Source organism: Idiotropiscis lumnitzeri, chromosome 15 (assembly GCF_059441095.1).
Source record: "Idiotropiscis lumnitzeri isolate Australia: NSW breed Sydney's pygmy pipehorse chromosome 15, RoL_Ilum_1.0, whole genome shotgun sequence".
Taxonomy (NCBI): domain Eukaryota; kingdom Metazoa; phylum Chordata; class Actinopteri; order Syngnathiformes; family Syngnathidae; genus Idiotropiscis; species Idiotropiscis lumnitzeri.
In genome coordinates this window covers 6,532,274-6,549,359 of record NC_142405.1, presented here as the reverse complement: position 1 = coordinate 6,549,359, position 17,086 = coordinate 6,532,274, and the positions used below count along the sequence as shown (strand labels likewise).

At 44.7% G+C, this 17,086-nt stretch overlaps 1 protein-coding gene across 2 annotated transcripts in view; it reads right to left on the bottom strand.

The window, feature by feature from the left end:
• Positions 1–17,086, bottom strand: part of tnrc18 (trinucleotide repeat containing 18) — a 45,756-nt gene that overhangs the window by 23,626 nt on the left and 5,044 nt on the right. For both annotated transcript variants that reach the window (XM_088316967.1, XM_088316969.1), the window contains exons 3-9: positions 8,377–8,517; positions 5,966–6,067; positions 4,119–5,867; positions 1,708–1,792; positions 1,354–1,568; positions 433–579; positions 46–230 (exon numbers count right to left, since the gene is read on the bottom strand). In XM_088316967.1, coding sequence (XP_088173093.1) covers positions 46–230; positions 433–579; positions 1,354–1,568; positions 1,708–1,792; positions 4,119–5,867; positions 5,966–6,067; positions 8,377–8,517 — 2,624 coding nt within the window. The remainder of the gene's footprint in view (positions 1–45; positions 231–432; positions 580–1,353; positions 1,569–1,707; positions 1,793–4,118; positions 5,868–5,965; positions 6,068–8,376; positions 8,518–17,086) is intronic.

The following is a 17,086-nucleotide window of genomic DNA, read 5'->3' as shown; positions in this document are numbered from 1 at the left end:
ACAAACAAACCCATTTTGTGTTTTAAGAGCGCAAACGCCACTTACAACAAGCTGCGCGTTTCTCTGCAGCTCCAGAACCTGCGCCGTGTGCTGCTGGATCATGAGCAGCTCCTGTTGTCGGAGCATCTGCTGCTGGGAGAGGAGCTGAAGCTGGGCTGCATGCTGCAGGGAGGTACCCGTGCCGTACATCCCCGGCCACACAGGGGTCCCGCGCTCTAATACGTCTCCTCCTGCACGTAATCGTAGCGCGACAAGAAGGACATTGAAGATTTTTTTTTTTTTTTTTTTTTTACACCCTCCAGTGTAACATCAAATGTAAAATCAAACTGCACACGTTGATTTATTTTTACCCTTCAACACTGGTTGTATTTTCTCAGTGCTTTGTACTGAATAGTAACAAGATATAACGAGGCCTGAGAAATGCGTTTTTACCGTAGTGTGGCAGGTGTTCTGTCGGGATGACTATAAGCTTTCCGGTCTGTGAGTCTCTGACAAACTGGTAGGGAGGTGGTAGGGAGCCCGGTAGGGATGGCGGGTAGCCTGGGGGAAGCGTCTGGTGAAGGGAGGAAGAGCTCAAGCCTGGTTGGGAACATATCGGTGGGAAATGGTTAAAGAGCAGAGAAAGAGGAAACCAAAGAAAACGTTTTTTTTTTTTGACAAAGCCCAAAACTAACATTTGTTTTGCGCGATTTTTCACCCAGTAGTTCTACCCTCGTTGAGGACGTAATGCGTTTTATCAGGGGGGTTCGCACTGAATTTAGCTCTTTTGGAGAGGATTGTTTTTCTTCCTCAAGTGTCTAGACTGGGCTGGCCCTCGGGGAGCTCCGAACGCCTGCATGTGTTGTGCGTGTACAGTTAACGTGCAAGCCTGGAGATATGCGCGAGTGTTGACGTGGTTATTTCTGGATGGGGAATGAGGCATAGTTCTGGAACGTCCTGCAAAGTTCAGGAATGTCTGCGGCACTTGACCCCTGGAGGCGGCTGCTGGTGCACCAACCACTTGAGAGAAAGCCAACACTTTCCTCTGTTACGACACCGCTTGAAGATTGTTATGCAGCCACATGTGGAATTTCGCAAGCACGTCGAATGCAAGTGTTAAACGGAGTTGCACTGCCTTTAGCACCAGGTTGAATAACTCAGATGTCAAAGAGGGCAGCATTGATGTCAGCTGAAAAGGGAAACGGGTCACATCTGGCAGTGGCGCCTCGTTTAGATTTGAAATAGAATCTCATGCTGTTTTTTTTTGGGGGGGGAGATCAGAGACTAGACAAATCACTTTTGTTTCCGATATTTCTTGTGTAGCAGACAATTCTACAGAACCAACAAAAGCATGTAATTTGTCCGTCCACGTACTGTATGGTGAGCTGGAGAGCCAAACTGGAGGAGCTCCAGGGCGAGGCAGCCAGGGGTGAGAGGTCAGAGTTGATGGGTCGGGATGCCATCGCCCCGCCCCTCCAGTCACCATAAGGTTGGGGGTCATGAGGCTGGTTGTCATCATACTGGGCGTCAAGCTGCTTGAAAGCAAGGGAGGGTGCAACTGGGTGAAGTCGGACAGCTCTTTGGGGTCTCTGTACGGGAACAGTAACATTTGCATGAACAACGTAATCTAAAAGATGTGTGTAAAAGTTCGACATTTTGAAAAATGCATTTCAGTTTCAATCGCTGCTTTATTGAAGACAGGCCATCACTGTTAGGTGTCCGCCTCACCTGAGCAGTTTGTCATCACGTTCCAACCGGCCTGCGAGCATTCGGTCTTCATGACGACGCGCACGCTCTTCACCTCGTTCTTCATCTACAACAGATAAGTCGAGTCATATTACCCCTGGTAGGTGCGAGGAAATGATGAACAGGGGTTGAGAATATTGGGTTGTACTATCCGATAAGACAGGCTGAATACCGAAATGAGGCTTCATTATGTAACGCGACAACAAGGCCGCGTGCGCGAGAGGTTAATTAACTGCAGGTCACTTTGTTGTCCTCGATCTGACCGACCATTCGAAACGCACCGTCACAGCGTTGACCTGACAGGATGCGCGGTGTTTGATGTCTTGTAGCTTCCCGCTGCTCTGCTCTCGTGACCCATTTGTCACAGATCCTGCGCAGCAGTCAAGCCTCAATTTAAACTGGATGCGGTTGGAAGACGGCCTTTCGTATGTTTACGCCATATAAACAAAACGTGGGCCACTTCATTTGATTTCCTTCATCAATCCACAGTCAGGCTCAATTACGAACAACTCCAGAGCCTTGGCGTTAACCTCATTAACTCATTCACTACCAGCCGAGTAAAAAAAAAGAAAAAGGAATATTTGACGTCTTATGCCGTCAATGGCAGTAAATGAGTTAAGCACATAAGGGATGGACCACAACAGAACACTCGACATTGTCCTCACAAATGCTGTGAAACCATCAACAGAAGCAATCTCTTTCAAACTAACTGCAAACCTTTTTAACTCATTCATTGCCAGCCCGGGCATATTGTATTTTTTTTTTGGGACGTATATACCCGTCAATGGCAGTGAATGCGTTAAAAAATACCGCAACAGTCAACACATCCCTCGCAAGACCGCACTACTTTTAGTTTCAAAGTAGCCTTTCTGCTCAGTCAACCTTCACGGATAATTAGCCGAGTGTCTCACTAAATTAGTGGCTGTCTGGATGCACAGTGAACTTTAAACTCAAGTTGCTGAAGCTACCGCAATCCAGTGGGCAATGCCCTCACTCTATCAAGGAAAGAATAAACATGAGAATCTCTTTGCACTCTCGCCCTCCACCCGGCCAAGCTGACTCAAGGTCCCCGAGGTACAACGATGGAGAGAAAGGTTTTATACGACTGTGCTGAACCATTCAGAGAGAGAGTGAGAGCGTCTGTGTGTGTGTGTGTGTGTGTGTGTGTACGTGTAGGGACAAGAGACTTTAACCAACCCTGACATGCTCCGCAGGAAAGATTTCAAGACTGTTACCAAGGTTACAAGGAGCCTGCCCCACATGCTATCCTCCTCTGTGCATCACAAAGCCAGTGATTAGCCACCACCTTTTCTCCCTTGCTCACCTCGCTAATACTCACTTCTTTGAATCCCACGAGAACTCTCTCATCCCATCTATCCGCCTGTCTCCATCCCCGCATCCGCACCTCCTCCTGTTTGTATTTTTCCACAGCAAATCCTCAGCTGTTTGTAAAGAGCTTCTTTTAGACAGGGGGGGGGGCTATTTGAGGAATCAGCCCCCCCCCCCCCTCCCCAGCAAGGAATAGACTAAAGCCCCTAACAGGGATGGACGTGCATGCACAACCACATGCTAATAAACACTCCATGAGTCATCTATTGTACCTCACAAAAACTCTCATAGTCTTTCACACATTAACAAAGTCCATCACTCTCGAGGCTCATCATCGCTTAGCAACGAACCAATGGTCTTATTGTCATTCAAGGCTTATTTGTAGCTTTTAGCTGCACTCTGTAATGCCATGTTTTAATGCAGAGTGGGTGGAGGTGAGGCTGGGAACTGTAGGCGGCCCACAAGTTGCAGAAAAGAGCGGGCAGAGAGACGGGGGCCCTGAGGTGGGACAAGGAGGGGAGTGCTTTGCCAAATAACTCAGAAGTAGAGACATTGAAGGAAATGAAAAGAGAGCAGAGGATGAAAAAAAAAAAAAAACACTTGGAGCTGTGAGAGACAGGAAAGAGACATTTGGATAGAGACCGAAAGAAGACCTAAGACAGAAGGGTGCAGACAACTGACTCGCCAAAAATGAGCCGAGCCACAAAATGCATCACGTGACGTAATTAGTGATCCCGACAAAAAAAAAGCTGTCCGATCACATTACGTCGGCGAATGCCTTCGAGTCAAACAGAGCTGAGAAAATATGACTTTGAGCCAAAGAAAAATGAATCATTATTAATTCATAGAAAGCAAAATGAGAGATCATTTGCCCTTGGTTCATTTAATGAAGTAGATGTGAGTTGAGGAGGGGCATGTGACGTGAAAGCAAAAGAAAGTTCTTTAGGAAATATCGTACGTTTGCTAGACCTGACCAGGCACATGATCAAAAGTGACTAATTTCCAATTTCTAGGTGTGGGACAAGAATGCAGCACATCCATCTCGCTGCAAAAACAATCATTACCTTTAATAGCTGTTGGCAGCAGAGCTCTCTGGGGGTCCGACGATCCCGGGGTCTGTTTACTGCCGGTGCTCTCTCTCTGCCGGGCCACAGCAACAGCAATGCCAACTGGAGGGTGGCGCACCTCCCCTTCAATCTCACGACCAAACGAGCGGGCGCTGTCGGGTCGATCCTGCTCTCTTTTCAGCTGGGGAGGCACCCTCAACGACCCAGAAGCACTCGAGCCAACAATTGACCTCTCTCTGTCTCTTTCCCGCTCTCGCTCTCGATCGCCTTCCATGCCGATACTCGCCAATCCTCCGAAGGGCCCTCGGGTGTCCGCGGCGAGCCTGGAGGAGGAGGCGGGCCCCTCGGCCGCAAAATTTCCACTGTATTTAATGAGACTTTGCATGGCTGAAACCTCCGAGGGGCCGGTTGCTCTCTCCCCCCCTGTGGACACTCCTGGTCGGTAAAGTGCCGACGGGTCCAAGTAGAGTCTCTGACTCCCTTCCTCACCGGTGCGGCTCTGGCTATGCTCGGTGGCGCGCATTTGCGGGGAATGCCTGTGCGTGTTAGCGTTAGTGGTGGGCCGGTTGGTTGCGTGGGGGGAATGGGAAAGTTGTGTGTGTGATGGCTGACTGTGCGGAGAAGAAAGTGCGTGACCGTGTTGGGCAGCGAGGGCAGCCATGTGATTGGTCGCGTAGTTGCTCAAAGGACTGATGGAATTCCAATTTTTGTCCGCCCCGGCTCGCTCAAAGCCCAAACGACTCGAGTGTTTGGACACGTCCCGGGCTTCGGGGCTGAACCTCGATTGATTTGAAGAGTGAGAAGAATCCTGGCCTCGTTTGCCAATAGAACCATTGGAACAAATGACAGAACCTTCCTCTCGATGATTGCTCGAGTCGCTCGGCTGGGAAAGGCGCGAATGTTCGATCAGGCTCCTCTCGGGAAACCTGTAACTTTCCCGCTCGGGCTCTTTATCAGTCTCTCGCTCTCTGTCGCGTTCTCTGTCCCTGTATTTGTCCGCGTGCTTGTCGCGGGCCTGCGATGCGATCTGGATGGGCCCGACCCGCTCATCATAAACCTCCACAGAAGGTACGTAGGTCGGCGCGCTGACTCTTTGCTCTCTCGTGGACTCTCTGAGCGTGTGGGGGAGGGGCACAGCAGTGATGGAGGGCTGCAGGGAAGGAGGAAGGGCGTAGGTGAAGTGGCGTGTCCCCGCTGGCGTAGAGTCATTCCTCCTCTGTCGTTCCGAGTGAGAGGCCGTCAGCAAGTTTGAGTTATTAGAGTTAGCGTTGGAGTGATGGTGGGCTCTTGAGCCGACCTCCCCCGCTCGCTCCGTTTCGTGTCCGAGGAGCCTGCTCATGGCCCCGCCCCCACCTGGAGGGAAGGAGGGCAGCGCAGGTGATGGCCTCGACCTGGGCTCCCCCGTGGAGGGCTGAGAGTTTGATTTCTGGAGATGGTGGTGAGGATGTAGGGACCAGCCGTCTCTCTCCGAGTCCCTTTCCCTCTCTTTCTCACGCTCCTTCTCCCCAGGGCGCCCCCGCCGGTCTTCCTCGCCCCTCCCATCCAGCGTGAGGTCCACCACACTGTGCGGTCGCAGCTCCTCCCGTGACCGCTCTCGGTCTCGGTCCCGTTCGCCGCGATAGGACCGTTCCCTGCCCGCGTCTCGGGATGCCTTTTGGTGAGGTGTCGAGCTGGACGGTGTGCTTTGGGGAGCAGATGGGGGGTGGAGGGGTGACTGGCTAACAGCAGCTGGCAGGTAAAAGCTCTCTGGAAACAGACGCAAATGGAAGAACAGCACACGTTTGGATATGAGCGCATTAAAAGTAGGAATAGTTAAGAGTGGGGAAAGGAAGATGCTTACTAACCTTTATGGGAGTCATAGAGGTGATTTTGGGAAATGGAGGGAGGGTCCAAGTGCCCAAGCGATAGGTAGGGACTTGAGTACAGGCTGCCAGGAAGAGGGTAGCCTAAAGATATAAAAAGAAGGCTTTACGTGTGGTAACAGAACTGCAACCTTCATAAATGTAATCCGCTCAATCATTTCGATCGTATGAAGTGCTCAATTGTTCGACAAAACCTTGAGATGCTCTCGTTTTCTTTGACACTTCTTTGCTTTTCAAAGTGCGCAGTCAAAATGTAACAATTAATTTCCTGTTGCAAAACCAATTAAAGTCCAACGAGGATATGGTTTAAGAGAAAATGTGATTAAAAAAAAAAAATCAAATAAATCTTGTAAAATCTACTTTGAATATCTGAGTGAAATAAACAGAAATATTACTCCAAAAATATTTTTCAGTGTAAAATTGACTTTGCCTATTTTGCTCTCATATTTTACTCCGTTTAGACCGTGACTACAGTCTTTTTAGAGTAAAATACAACATTTACTGTGTACTTAATGTATTTCGAACGCAGCATTTAATATTAGAGTGCCTGCAGGAGAAACTACCGATTAAAAGAAATAGTTGTGGTTTAGGTCCACTTAAGAAAAAGTGCCGACGTTGAGAACCACTTAAAGAAACTTGGCCGGAATGCAGAACATTATATCAAGTTGGATTGCTGCTTTCCTAACGCATACGGCACATAACCTAACGATGGCCTTAATGCTCCGTGAGAGTTCCCTTTATTAGCTCAGCATGAGAATTTCTTAGTTTTTTTTGTTTTTTTTTTCTCGCAAAAATCCTTGCAGTTTAGCCCCCCAAAAAAAGATTGCTATTATTGGCTTCACATCCATTGAAACCGTGCACAGGAGGAAAATGAAATAAATTGGGTCATAGTCGGTCGGAATGCTTATCTGAGCTTCCTATTTGAGCATCACAAGATCTGGCATACTTCATGTCACACTTTTTTTTTTTTTTTCCCCCACCAATCTGCACTCAGTCGTTCCATACGTGGTTCAGCAGTGCGCTCGGGTCTGCCTCGGAGCCAGCTGTTGCACTCAGAGACCAGTTCTTAATATAGGAAAAAAAAAAAAAGTCTCTGCCCTTTATTTCCATGCTAGCAATGTTCTCGTTTGTAACTCTTATGCTGACTGGTCTTGCCACACGCCCAGGAGCGCCTTGCCAAAACATCTCGAAAGACGTCGTAGCTATTCCGGCGCAAAACGCCGAGAAGCGTGTAAAATCTGTCTACCTTGTGAGAGTCAAAAATTGCGAGGCGAGCAGCGCTGGTGCATGGAGGAAGGCACCGTGAGGTGGAAATCTAAAAAGGAAGTGCGATCGAGAGAGGGCAAATGAATGCCGGGGCAGCTTTATCACTAAGCTTCGTTTTAAACACAGCAAAAAAAAAAATCTAGCATTGATCTCTCGCAGCTTTCATACGGCGTTCCAGCGATGCGTGGGTGTGTCCCAACCATATCCAAAAATCGGACTCCACGCCGCTTCCCAGAAATGATTCCAGTTTATAACTTCAGCTGCTACTACAACCAAGCACCAGGCATTGCGAACCGCCTTTAGGCCATGAAGGATTGTATTTATATCCTTGTCTATGGCTTCTTGAGGCTTGGGGAGGGGGTGGTTAGCAAAATGGCGGTGCTTTCATGGTAACTCCAATTTAAGTCAAATTTTCATCTAATTCTTCATCTTAGACTCCCTATCACTTATCTGTAAAAACCTGAGAGATTCCGTTTTTTTTTTTTACTTAAATCCCAAATGAGATCTATTCGTGCTTCTTCTACAGGATCGCCTTTCCTAGATGCCTCATTTAATACTTTCTACCACTCCAGCGAGACTTAATCAGGGAACACGTAAAGAGGGCACACACGTTCAATCGCTTACTAGAGTTAAGAAGGAGAGGACAGAGGACAAAAACTTCCCAGGAGGAGACAAAGACGCTCATACATCCATACATGCATGCATGCATGCACGTGTGTGTTGAAAAGCTAGGTCAGGGAGAAAGAGGGAGAGAGAGCGAGAAATATTGCTAAGTGGGGCAGGAGAGGGAGTTGAAGAGCATGTTGGACAGGAGGCTTTAAAAAAAGAACAAAAGAAGATAACACATTACAGCGAGACGTGGCAGGTGAAAGTGAGACTGTCTGAGCGGAGGGTAGAGGAAGTGAGACACATTTAGGACAGAGCCAGAAGCAGAGCTACTCGCAGAGAGAGAGAGAGAGGAAAATGGGAAAGAATCCCAGTGGTGGAAGTGATGAGACGATGAGGAAGAAGAAGAACAGGCCTCTGGGGGGGGGCAAACGGCGGGTGCCGAGTGACAGAACTCTCCCGACAATGCGACGTCATGTGTGTCTTTTATGGGGGTGATTGATGGACTTGCACGCGTTTACCTTCGTGTGCGTGTGAGGCCCAAAGCTGAGCCATCGGCAAACCGCCGGGATTGGCTGATCTGTATGCGGGGTCAGCGGTCAAGGGGGAGGGGCATGGATAACCAGCCAGGAAGGGATTGGATCCCGTTGGGAAGGCATCACCTGGAGGAAAAGAAAAAAAAAAGGATGGTGAGTCACCATGGCAACCACCGTGGTCAATGTAATAAGTAGCCAAAACTAATCAATATATAGAATTGTATCTAATACATATTAAAAATAACCTGTGTTCTGTGTAAAATTGTGTGAAAGAACACAGATATGTTAAAAAAAAAAACTTTAAGGTCACATTCTCTTCTAGGAATGACAGATTAAACGGGAAGAAATTAGGAAAATTAGGCCCAACTCAATTTGACATTTTTTTTTTTTTTTAAATAAACACAAGGGCACCTTGTGTTGATCAGAGATGGGCCAAACTATGGCGCATGAATTTGCATTTCAACAAGATGTTCAAGTGCATCACAGACATTTTCAGCTTCTCACACTCTAAAATAGGTGTGGGCAAACTACGGCCCGGGGGCCACATGCGGCCCGTTAAATAAAGTTTGCCCACCCCTGTTCTAAAATATTGCCAAAGTCATGCCATTGGGAATGCAAACAGTAGTTTCAGCGGGGTGGGGGGGCACAACACACACACAGGCATACACACACACGCGTAATGACCCAGTGGTCCAACCGCTGTCATTTAAAGCACATCTGGCAATATCAAAGCTAAGCTCGGCAACATGTTTCATTTTAACTGTGGTAAACTTAGCGCAATCCTTCAAATGTTCCTTTTAAATGTTTTAATTTCTGTTAATTAAAATGTTTTATGAAGCCGAAGCTTTTGTCCTGGTTTGTGGTACAAACAAACCGGCAGTCGATAGTGTATAGTGGAAAAAAAGAGAGTTTAACCTTAGAGGATTTATTGTATCTACTATCGACTACACGGTATTCCCTTTAGGGCTCAACGCAATTAGGTTTTATTAGGTTTATTTCAGATTCAGTAGACATCATTCCAAACTTGATTAGCGCAACAAACGGGCAGCATGATGATGTCCACCGCGTCTATTTAACTCACACTAACCTCATTATAGACACATGCAGGATGCGCTGTTCAAAGAAGGTACAAATCAAAGAAACAACCTTAAAGGCCTAATCGTTGGAAGAAAGAAAATCCATGACTCAGCATTGACACTTTTATCAGGCTATTTTTAAGCCGGCTCGTCCAAGCACTATCAAACCATTAGCAAACTTTGACCCTTTGAACCATTGCCGCTTCCTCCAATCGCACGTCTCAAGAGCTCGAAAAAGGTTTCGCATTTAACTGAGGTGTCCCACCACCACTTCCCCGCCCAGACCATTAACCAAAAGCAGTGCACAGCCATTACCCTGATAAAACTATCCATGTGTGTAGGGGAAAGGGTGCTTTCGCCTCTTCGGCATGGGGGCGGGGGAGTGACGCGCGTGTGTGTGTGCGTGTGTGTTCATGTGTGTATTAGAAATCAAGATGCGCGCCAAGGAGTTTATTTTTTCCTGCATTTATATAAGTGCATTAAAACTGTACTATGTCAGCACACAGATGCATTTTCTAATCAATAAAGACAATTTGCAAATTTATCACCAACATCTCCACTCACATTCAGAAATATGCAAATCTTTCTATGCAATGCGCCATTACACAGATTTAGTCAAAGCGTTCCAAATTTGTATGCACCACCAGAGTAAATGTTCAGTGTGTGTGTGTGTGTGTGTGTGTGTCTTAAGAGCACTGGATGATCACCAACGTGTGCAAACAGTTCTGTTTTTTTTTTTTTTTCACTGAATGCTCTTCGAGAGAGCCGTGTGGCCAACAAGTGCATACATTTTATTGTAACACACACACACACACGCACGACACACACACAAAGTGTGATTAACCTTCAATTTGTCTCAGTCGGTTAACTCTGCTGGAAAGCAATCCCCACTACCAGTCGACTGCCCCCCAACGTCACCAGTGAGCGGCGTCAGCAGCAAGAGACGTATTTGGGTGACGGCGGAACTTTCAAAATTCAACTTTGAATTCAGCAAGACAGTTGAGTTCCAAGTTCTTCTGATTTCAATACCATTCTCTCGTGAGAATGCATGTAGTATAAAAACTGAATTAAACTGTAAAATAAGTCAAGGAAAACATCATTTGAAGAGCTGTAATGGAAAAGGACCAGAAAACTGTATGCAACATATAACTTGGGCTGTACTATAAAAATAAAATTGAACATGTTCAGACTGAGCCAATGAATCGCTTCAATAGTATAAAATTATTTTTTTTGTCAATCCAAATAAAATCAAAAAAGGATTTACAGCATTTTTATTATATTTGGGCAGGGGGGGGACTACTTATCAAAGCCAAGACATACTTAAATACAATTGCTCCCCAGTTTGCATATTTACCGTGGGAAAATACTTGCGACATATCAACAGAGTGCCTGCTGGATCTTTTGAGCAACCAAATAAACTTGAGTGTTTAATTCAAGTCAGGTTTCCATATTCCTCCCATGAACAGCAGTGGCTTGTCTACAGTATTCACAGAAATTGTTTTGTTGATGAGAAGCGGGTGTGCTCTTACTGTGTTCATTTATTCACATTATCGTTGTCAATTGAGCACAAGTCAGCAATGAAAGAAAAACAGTGCAAAAGCGGAGAAATTTCTCCAGTGCAGAAAATACTGGACCAGAGCATCAGCCAAAGTAATAAACGTTTCATATTAAAAAAAATAATAACAATTGCCACTCCCTTTTGATTCTGTTCACGCCTTTTTCGAAATTGTTGGTGTACATATGTGCTTGTATGTAGTCACGTACTCTCGACACACAATGCAGCTAATCAGCACCTGCCAAGGAGGGGTTTAGTTCCCCCAGCAGATCACATTCCTTCTGGCCAAAGCAGGCTCTGACAAAACGTTAAGCAGCGCAGTTGTCCCGGTAGAGTATGGCTCATTCTTCGCATCGCAGCTGCCTACAAGTCAAAGCGTTGTGTGAGCGCACATATATGAGGTGTGTCAAAAGGTTCCAGGAATGATATATTTCAAACTACAAGTTTTCCGGTGAGCGAGAAAAAATAAATAAAATAAATAAATAAAATAAATAAATAAATAAAATAAATAAATAAAATAAATAAATAAAATAAATAAATAAAATAAATATATAAATAAATAAAATATATAAATAAATAAAATATATAAATAAATAAAATATATAAATAAATAAAATATATATATATATATATATATATATATATATATATATATATATATATATATAGGTGCGTTGTCATGGTGAAGCAGCCACAAGTTGTCCTGCCACCCATTTTTTTTTTTTTTTTTTTTGTGACACCAGACCTGGGAGTCTTATGACACACCTCATATTTATTTGTCGTGATGGGCATTTAAGGAGGAGAATACCACCCTAACATCAATTTTGGCTTATCTGCGCAGTAGAGGTGATGGAAAAGAAATGTGTCCTCCTAGTTCCAAAAACAACATCCAAAGAAGCTTGAAGGGAAACTTTAAATGTTTTGGAATTAGTCTCATTACCTCTCTCGCTTTTCTTTCCTTCATCTGTCAACACTGCACAATACCGTCTTTTTTTTTTTTTCCCCACCCGAGTCTATTGCTCTCACATGCACACACACGCACACACAAACAACTCCCACTTGACAAGATGGTTACTTTGCCATATTGGTATGAGTGAGTTGCCAGGAAACATGCTCTGACTGCAAGCATCTTCTGAGCCTCCATATTCAGATCCTCGATAAAAGCGACTGAAAGGTCTGTTGGAAATCAATTTGGGGGGGGGGGGGGGGGGTGCTCCCATGGCCAACATTGCAATCAGTGAATTGGACTGAAGGGGAACAAGAATCATGAGCACAAACCAATGAAATATTTTAAAAATAATAAATAAAAATAAATATAAGTAAAGATCAGTGAAAATTAATTAAGAAATAAATTTAAAAAAAAAACGATATTGTTACAGGTATTAAAGCAAGATAGAAAAATCTGATTATGTGCTCCAATGACACACACGCGCGCACACACACACACACCATCTGTTATCCATCAGTAGTTGGTGGGATGGGCGGGGGGGTCATCAATTGATTTCTGTTTTTTATTTCCTGAAAGAAAAAAAACAACTATAAAAACTCTACTGTGCTTCCAGTCTCCACCAGCACCAAGAGCCACTGGTAACCGTAAAAAAAGCGTATACAGATTTACAACACACACATTCACGTTTACAAGTTTGAAACGCTCACATGCCGAATATGGAGTGGCGTTAGCGAAAAGCCCAAGCAGCCAATGTGTTTTGGATTATCTGCGACTGCCATTTGCTGCTCTTTGATAGCAGGATTTAAAACCACTGTGGGGACAATTTTCACGGTTGATAGTCAAATAATTTTGAAAAGCAGGCCGTCCTGTCTTAGTATCTCAAATATCAACTGCACATACTTTGGAAACAAAGCTCAGTCAGTAGTGCAAAGGCGGCGGCTTCTGTCAAAGCGAATCAATCATGTTAGCTTGTTTGACTTTTCGGTCCTAGCTTTATGCTAACACACATGACAAAAAAAAAAAAAAAAAAACAGGCGAGCGAAAGAATCTATCACAAGAATGAGGAACTTTTATTAGAACACAAGCAATAGCAACACATGCAGACAACCATGCAACAATATTTCAACATTTTATGGAAAAATTACCTATTTAAGTAATTTTCAGTATACGAGCGAACTTGGCATGGACGGGCAATTGGATGTGTTGTGCTTCTGCTTGCGCTGCTTAAACATCATTGGCAAAGTGCATATTACATTGTTATAAACTAAAGTTGAATTTCTCCGCAGAGAAAGGCAGAAATCTGTTGCATTTGTAGGCAGACGAGGTGCAACATAAAAGTCAGAAAATCATTTCATTTTCATGGTTTAAAAAAAGAGGGAATGATAACTGGCTGGAACTGATTAATTTAATTTCCATTCATTTCAATGGGGAAATATGATTTGAGTTAGGCGAATGAAAAGGAAAATGAATTACCCTTGTAAGTCAAGGCACCGCCGTAAATTGAAAAGACCAATCCACAATCCAACCATTATATTAATTAATGCAGTGATTCTCAACCATTGACACGTCACATTATTCCGCCGTGACAAAACCAATCCAATTTCACATAACCGGACCAAAAAGGATCATTTATTGTTTGCAAATAATGCATCTTTGTTCATCTATCCATGCCGGCGATGTATAGTGACAGCCACAGGCAAAACAATTAAAAGAGCTTCCATGTGACGGCGGACGGTATAAAATTAGTGTGTGTATTTTCAGTACATTGTACATTCCCTCTGTGACATTTTCGCCTGGTGGAGCGAGTGAGATTTTCCTCGTGTGAAATGTGTGCCTTAGCTCAATAAAGGTGAGTAAACACAGTCCTAATCGATACACATTTGGTCTGCAAGAGTCCAAAGCAGTTCTGAAGACTCCGACCACCCCTCAAGAAAGCAACCGCTGTGCAATCTACCAAAAATTAAAAACACAAACCACTCACCATACCCGTTTTGTGCTAATGCGTGAAGCAGCGTGTTGTGCAGTGATAGCAGCGACACACAAACAAGTGTCGAACAAGTGCGGAATTTGCCTGTGCAGCCGACAAACAACAGAAACAAGCTGGAGTGCGAAGATGACAGTCAATTGTTGATCACACAAAAGAAAACTCAGCGTGCCGGAATAACACTTTTCGCTTTCACAACACTACTACAATGAGACTGTAATTGTAGAGTCTTACTCCAAATATGTAACCTTTTGTGAGCGGGGGCATGCGGAGACTCACCAGGCAAGCACAAAGACAAGACATCAGGCTCCATGTGACCTTGTTGTGTTTGAATTCAATCCGGAGGGGACAACTTAGCTAATGCACCGAGTATTTCAACATGCTCCAGCACGCTCATTTGTGTAATATGCGCTCGCACACACCCACCCACACACACACACACACCGGTCTATCAGTCTCATGTTTGACAGCTCTGTGCGCGAGGTATGCTTGTGTGCCGTTTGTCTACCTCTGACAGGTTTATTGTAGCAGGGCAGCAGAGCCTTGTGCTTTCCCTTAAAGAGCCTGTTTTCTTTCCTGAAAGATTCAATTTATCTGAGAGGCGACGTGTCCTCCGTCTTCTTGCGCGCACACACAAGAGAGGACTGTGCCTCGCTCGCATATAAACACACGCACTCACTACATTAATATTAACGTAAACAGACGCTATCCAAGCACCGTGGAAGACAAATTGGTATTGGCTGAGACAACACGGTCCTGCCCTACAAGCTGCATGAATTATACGTGCACTCGAGCACCTCGCGGTGCATATGTACTGCATTGCGTGTGTGCGTGTGTCAGAAAGAGAGCGTTTGAAGGGCTAACTCATTCATCTGACTGGATATGAGTGTGTTGCGGGCAGGATAAATCTCGATGCAGCTAGTCCCAGCGGGGAAACCCCTGGCCCGAGCAGTAATAAGCACAATCACATGCTCCTATTCCCACACACAAGACAGCTCTTCTCACATAAACATCTCAGGTTGTATTCCCCTGAAAGGAAAATAAAATGACATTTCCCACCTTGGGCATGTAAAGCCAATTGAGTCTTTTTTTTTTTTTTTTTTGTTCTTAAGCCCTCATCTCGACACCTTCATCGGCTCCAATAATCATTTGGCCTTGCATCACACCGAAACAACGGGAGTTTCTTGACTTCAAAGTAATCGACAATTGTTCTCCAAGTAATGAACTGACACCCAGTTTGCATCTGCATCTGGAATTTATACCCACAACGCTCATTACTCACAGTCATGCATCATGCCCGCAGCAGTTGTTTAGGGGGGGAAACACGTCATACTTTCTGGGAAATGCACTGCAAGTGAGCGTTAAAGGTTGAAAATGGTGCTAAAGCAGGGAAAGGGGGCATTTTCATGAGATCTACGCAACTAAACACTGTCTTGATTGTCAGCATTCTTCGAAAAAGATGAAGCCATTTGAAGGCTATTTTCTAGAGCAGGTGTGGGCAAACTACGGCCCGGGGGCCACACGTGGCCCATTAAATATTTTAATCCGGCCCGCCGAACTTGGAAAAAAAAATTCAATGAATAAACCTTGTTATTTTTTTATTTTCTAAATACTGTGCATTTTCAAAGATATATTTTGTTGAAATGCTTGAGTTCACTTTCATTTAAAATTAAACGTATTTTATTTTCTCCGATGAGGTGAGGTTACCAAAACACTCCATCCATCCGCTCCTGGTCCGGCCCCTCTGCCAAATTTCACAACCCACTGTGGCCCGCCAATCAAAAAGTTTGCCTACCCCTGTTCTAGAGTAATGTCGCAAAAAGGCATTTCTGGCCTCGTCTCGTTTATCAGTGTAGTTACATTTGTGCAGGTCCTATATCTGCTGCTCTCCATGCACAAGGGAGGTAGCAGGACAGATGGCCTCAATCTGGTGACGAAAGGCTTCAGCAGACCTCTGGTAGACAGAGAAAAATGTATGGCCACAAATAGCGACTCGGCGCGCATCACTTAAGACATGGTTGGGGGGGGGGGGGTAACTAATTGTTTACATCTTAAAGATTGTGCAGGATAGAAAGCTCAGAATCACTGGTGTGTTTCTTTATACACACACAACTGACTAATCACGACTATGTGGACGATTATTTTAATAGCGGACGGGTCGTTTATTTATGTATTTTATCTGCCACGTTGATTTTCTCACGAAACTGCCGTGTTTTCCGCATGCTTTTTGCTCGTCTGTGACAAATGAGCAGTAGTGGTAAATCCGGGTCATGCGTGATGTAAACAGAAGCATTGTGGGTAATGCAGTGTCATGAAAAAGAAGCCCAGATTAAGGAAGCTAAAAAAAAAAAATACTTAATTACGCTGACACTGTGTTATATGGTGCCTGTTGTTAGCATTTAGCGGCGGCTCAAGCGTTTAGCGTCTCTTTAACACCAACATAGCAGAAAATGTATGTACATGAGAAAACACAAGATCTGCATCTATCCGTCTGTGCTTCCCACACAGAACCTAGCATAGTGAGATATTACCACAACTGTCTGCACTCACACAGCCACGTATCATACCAACAAATCGGATAATTAAACGCAGGACGTCGTCAGTGCCAGCATCTGGTGTGTATAAAATACTTGTGGTACACTCACAACTGCTTTCGACATAGCAGGGAGGGAGAAGTGAATGCCAGGTGTTAAACTTTACACATCGTTCTTGGCAATGCACGACACTGGGAAGGCGACCATGGTCTGTTATAGCTCTCGTACCACCTCTGAAAGACTTAGTCCCCCTTCCCAAACACCGGCATAGAAAAAAAAAAGAAGGAAAAGGATGTTAAGATAGACCCCTGCAAGGGTGTAATATTCCAATCGGGCACAAAAAAAAAAAAAATCTTCAATTTCCATATAACAAAAACACCAGCTTGGCTTATTTGATTACTCACTGGGTGCTTGAGTTCAAGCCGTTTGTGGTAATTAAAAGTGGAACATTGCTACCATTTGCAATTACCAAATAACTGTCATGTCGCGGAGCCAGGGTTTTATTATTACAAGCACGGTACTGGTATCTCAATCCTGTTTGGTTGATGTAATCTGTGGGGATTTGATATTGAAGAGAAGCCATAAAGCCAAACGACC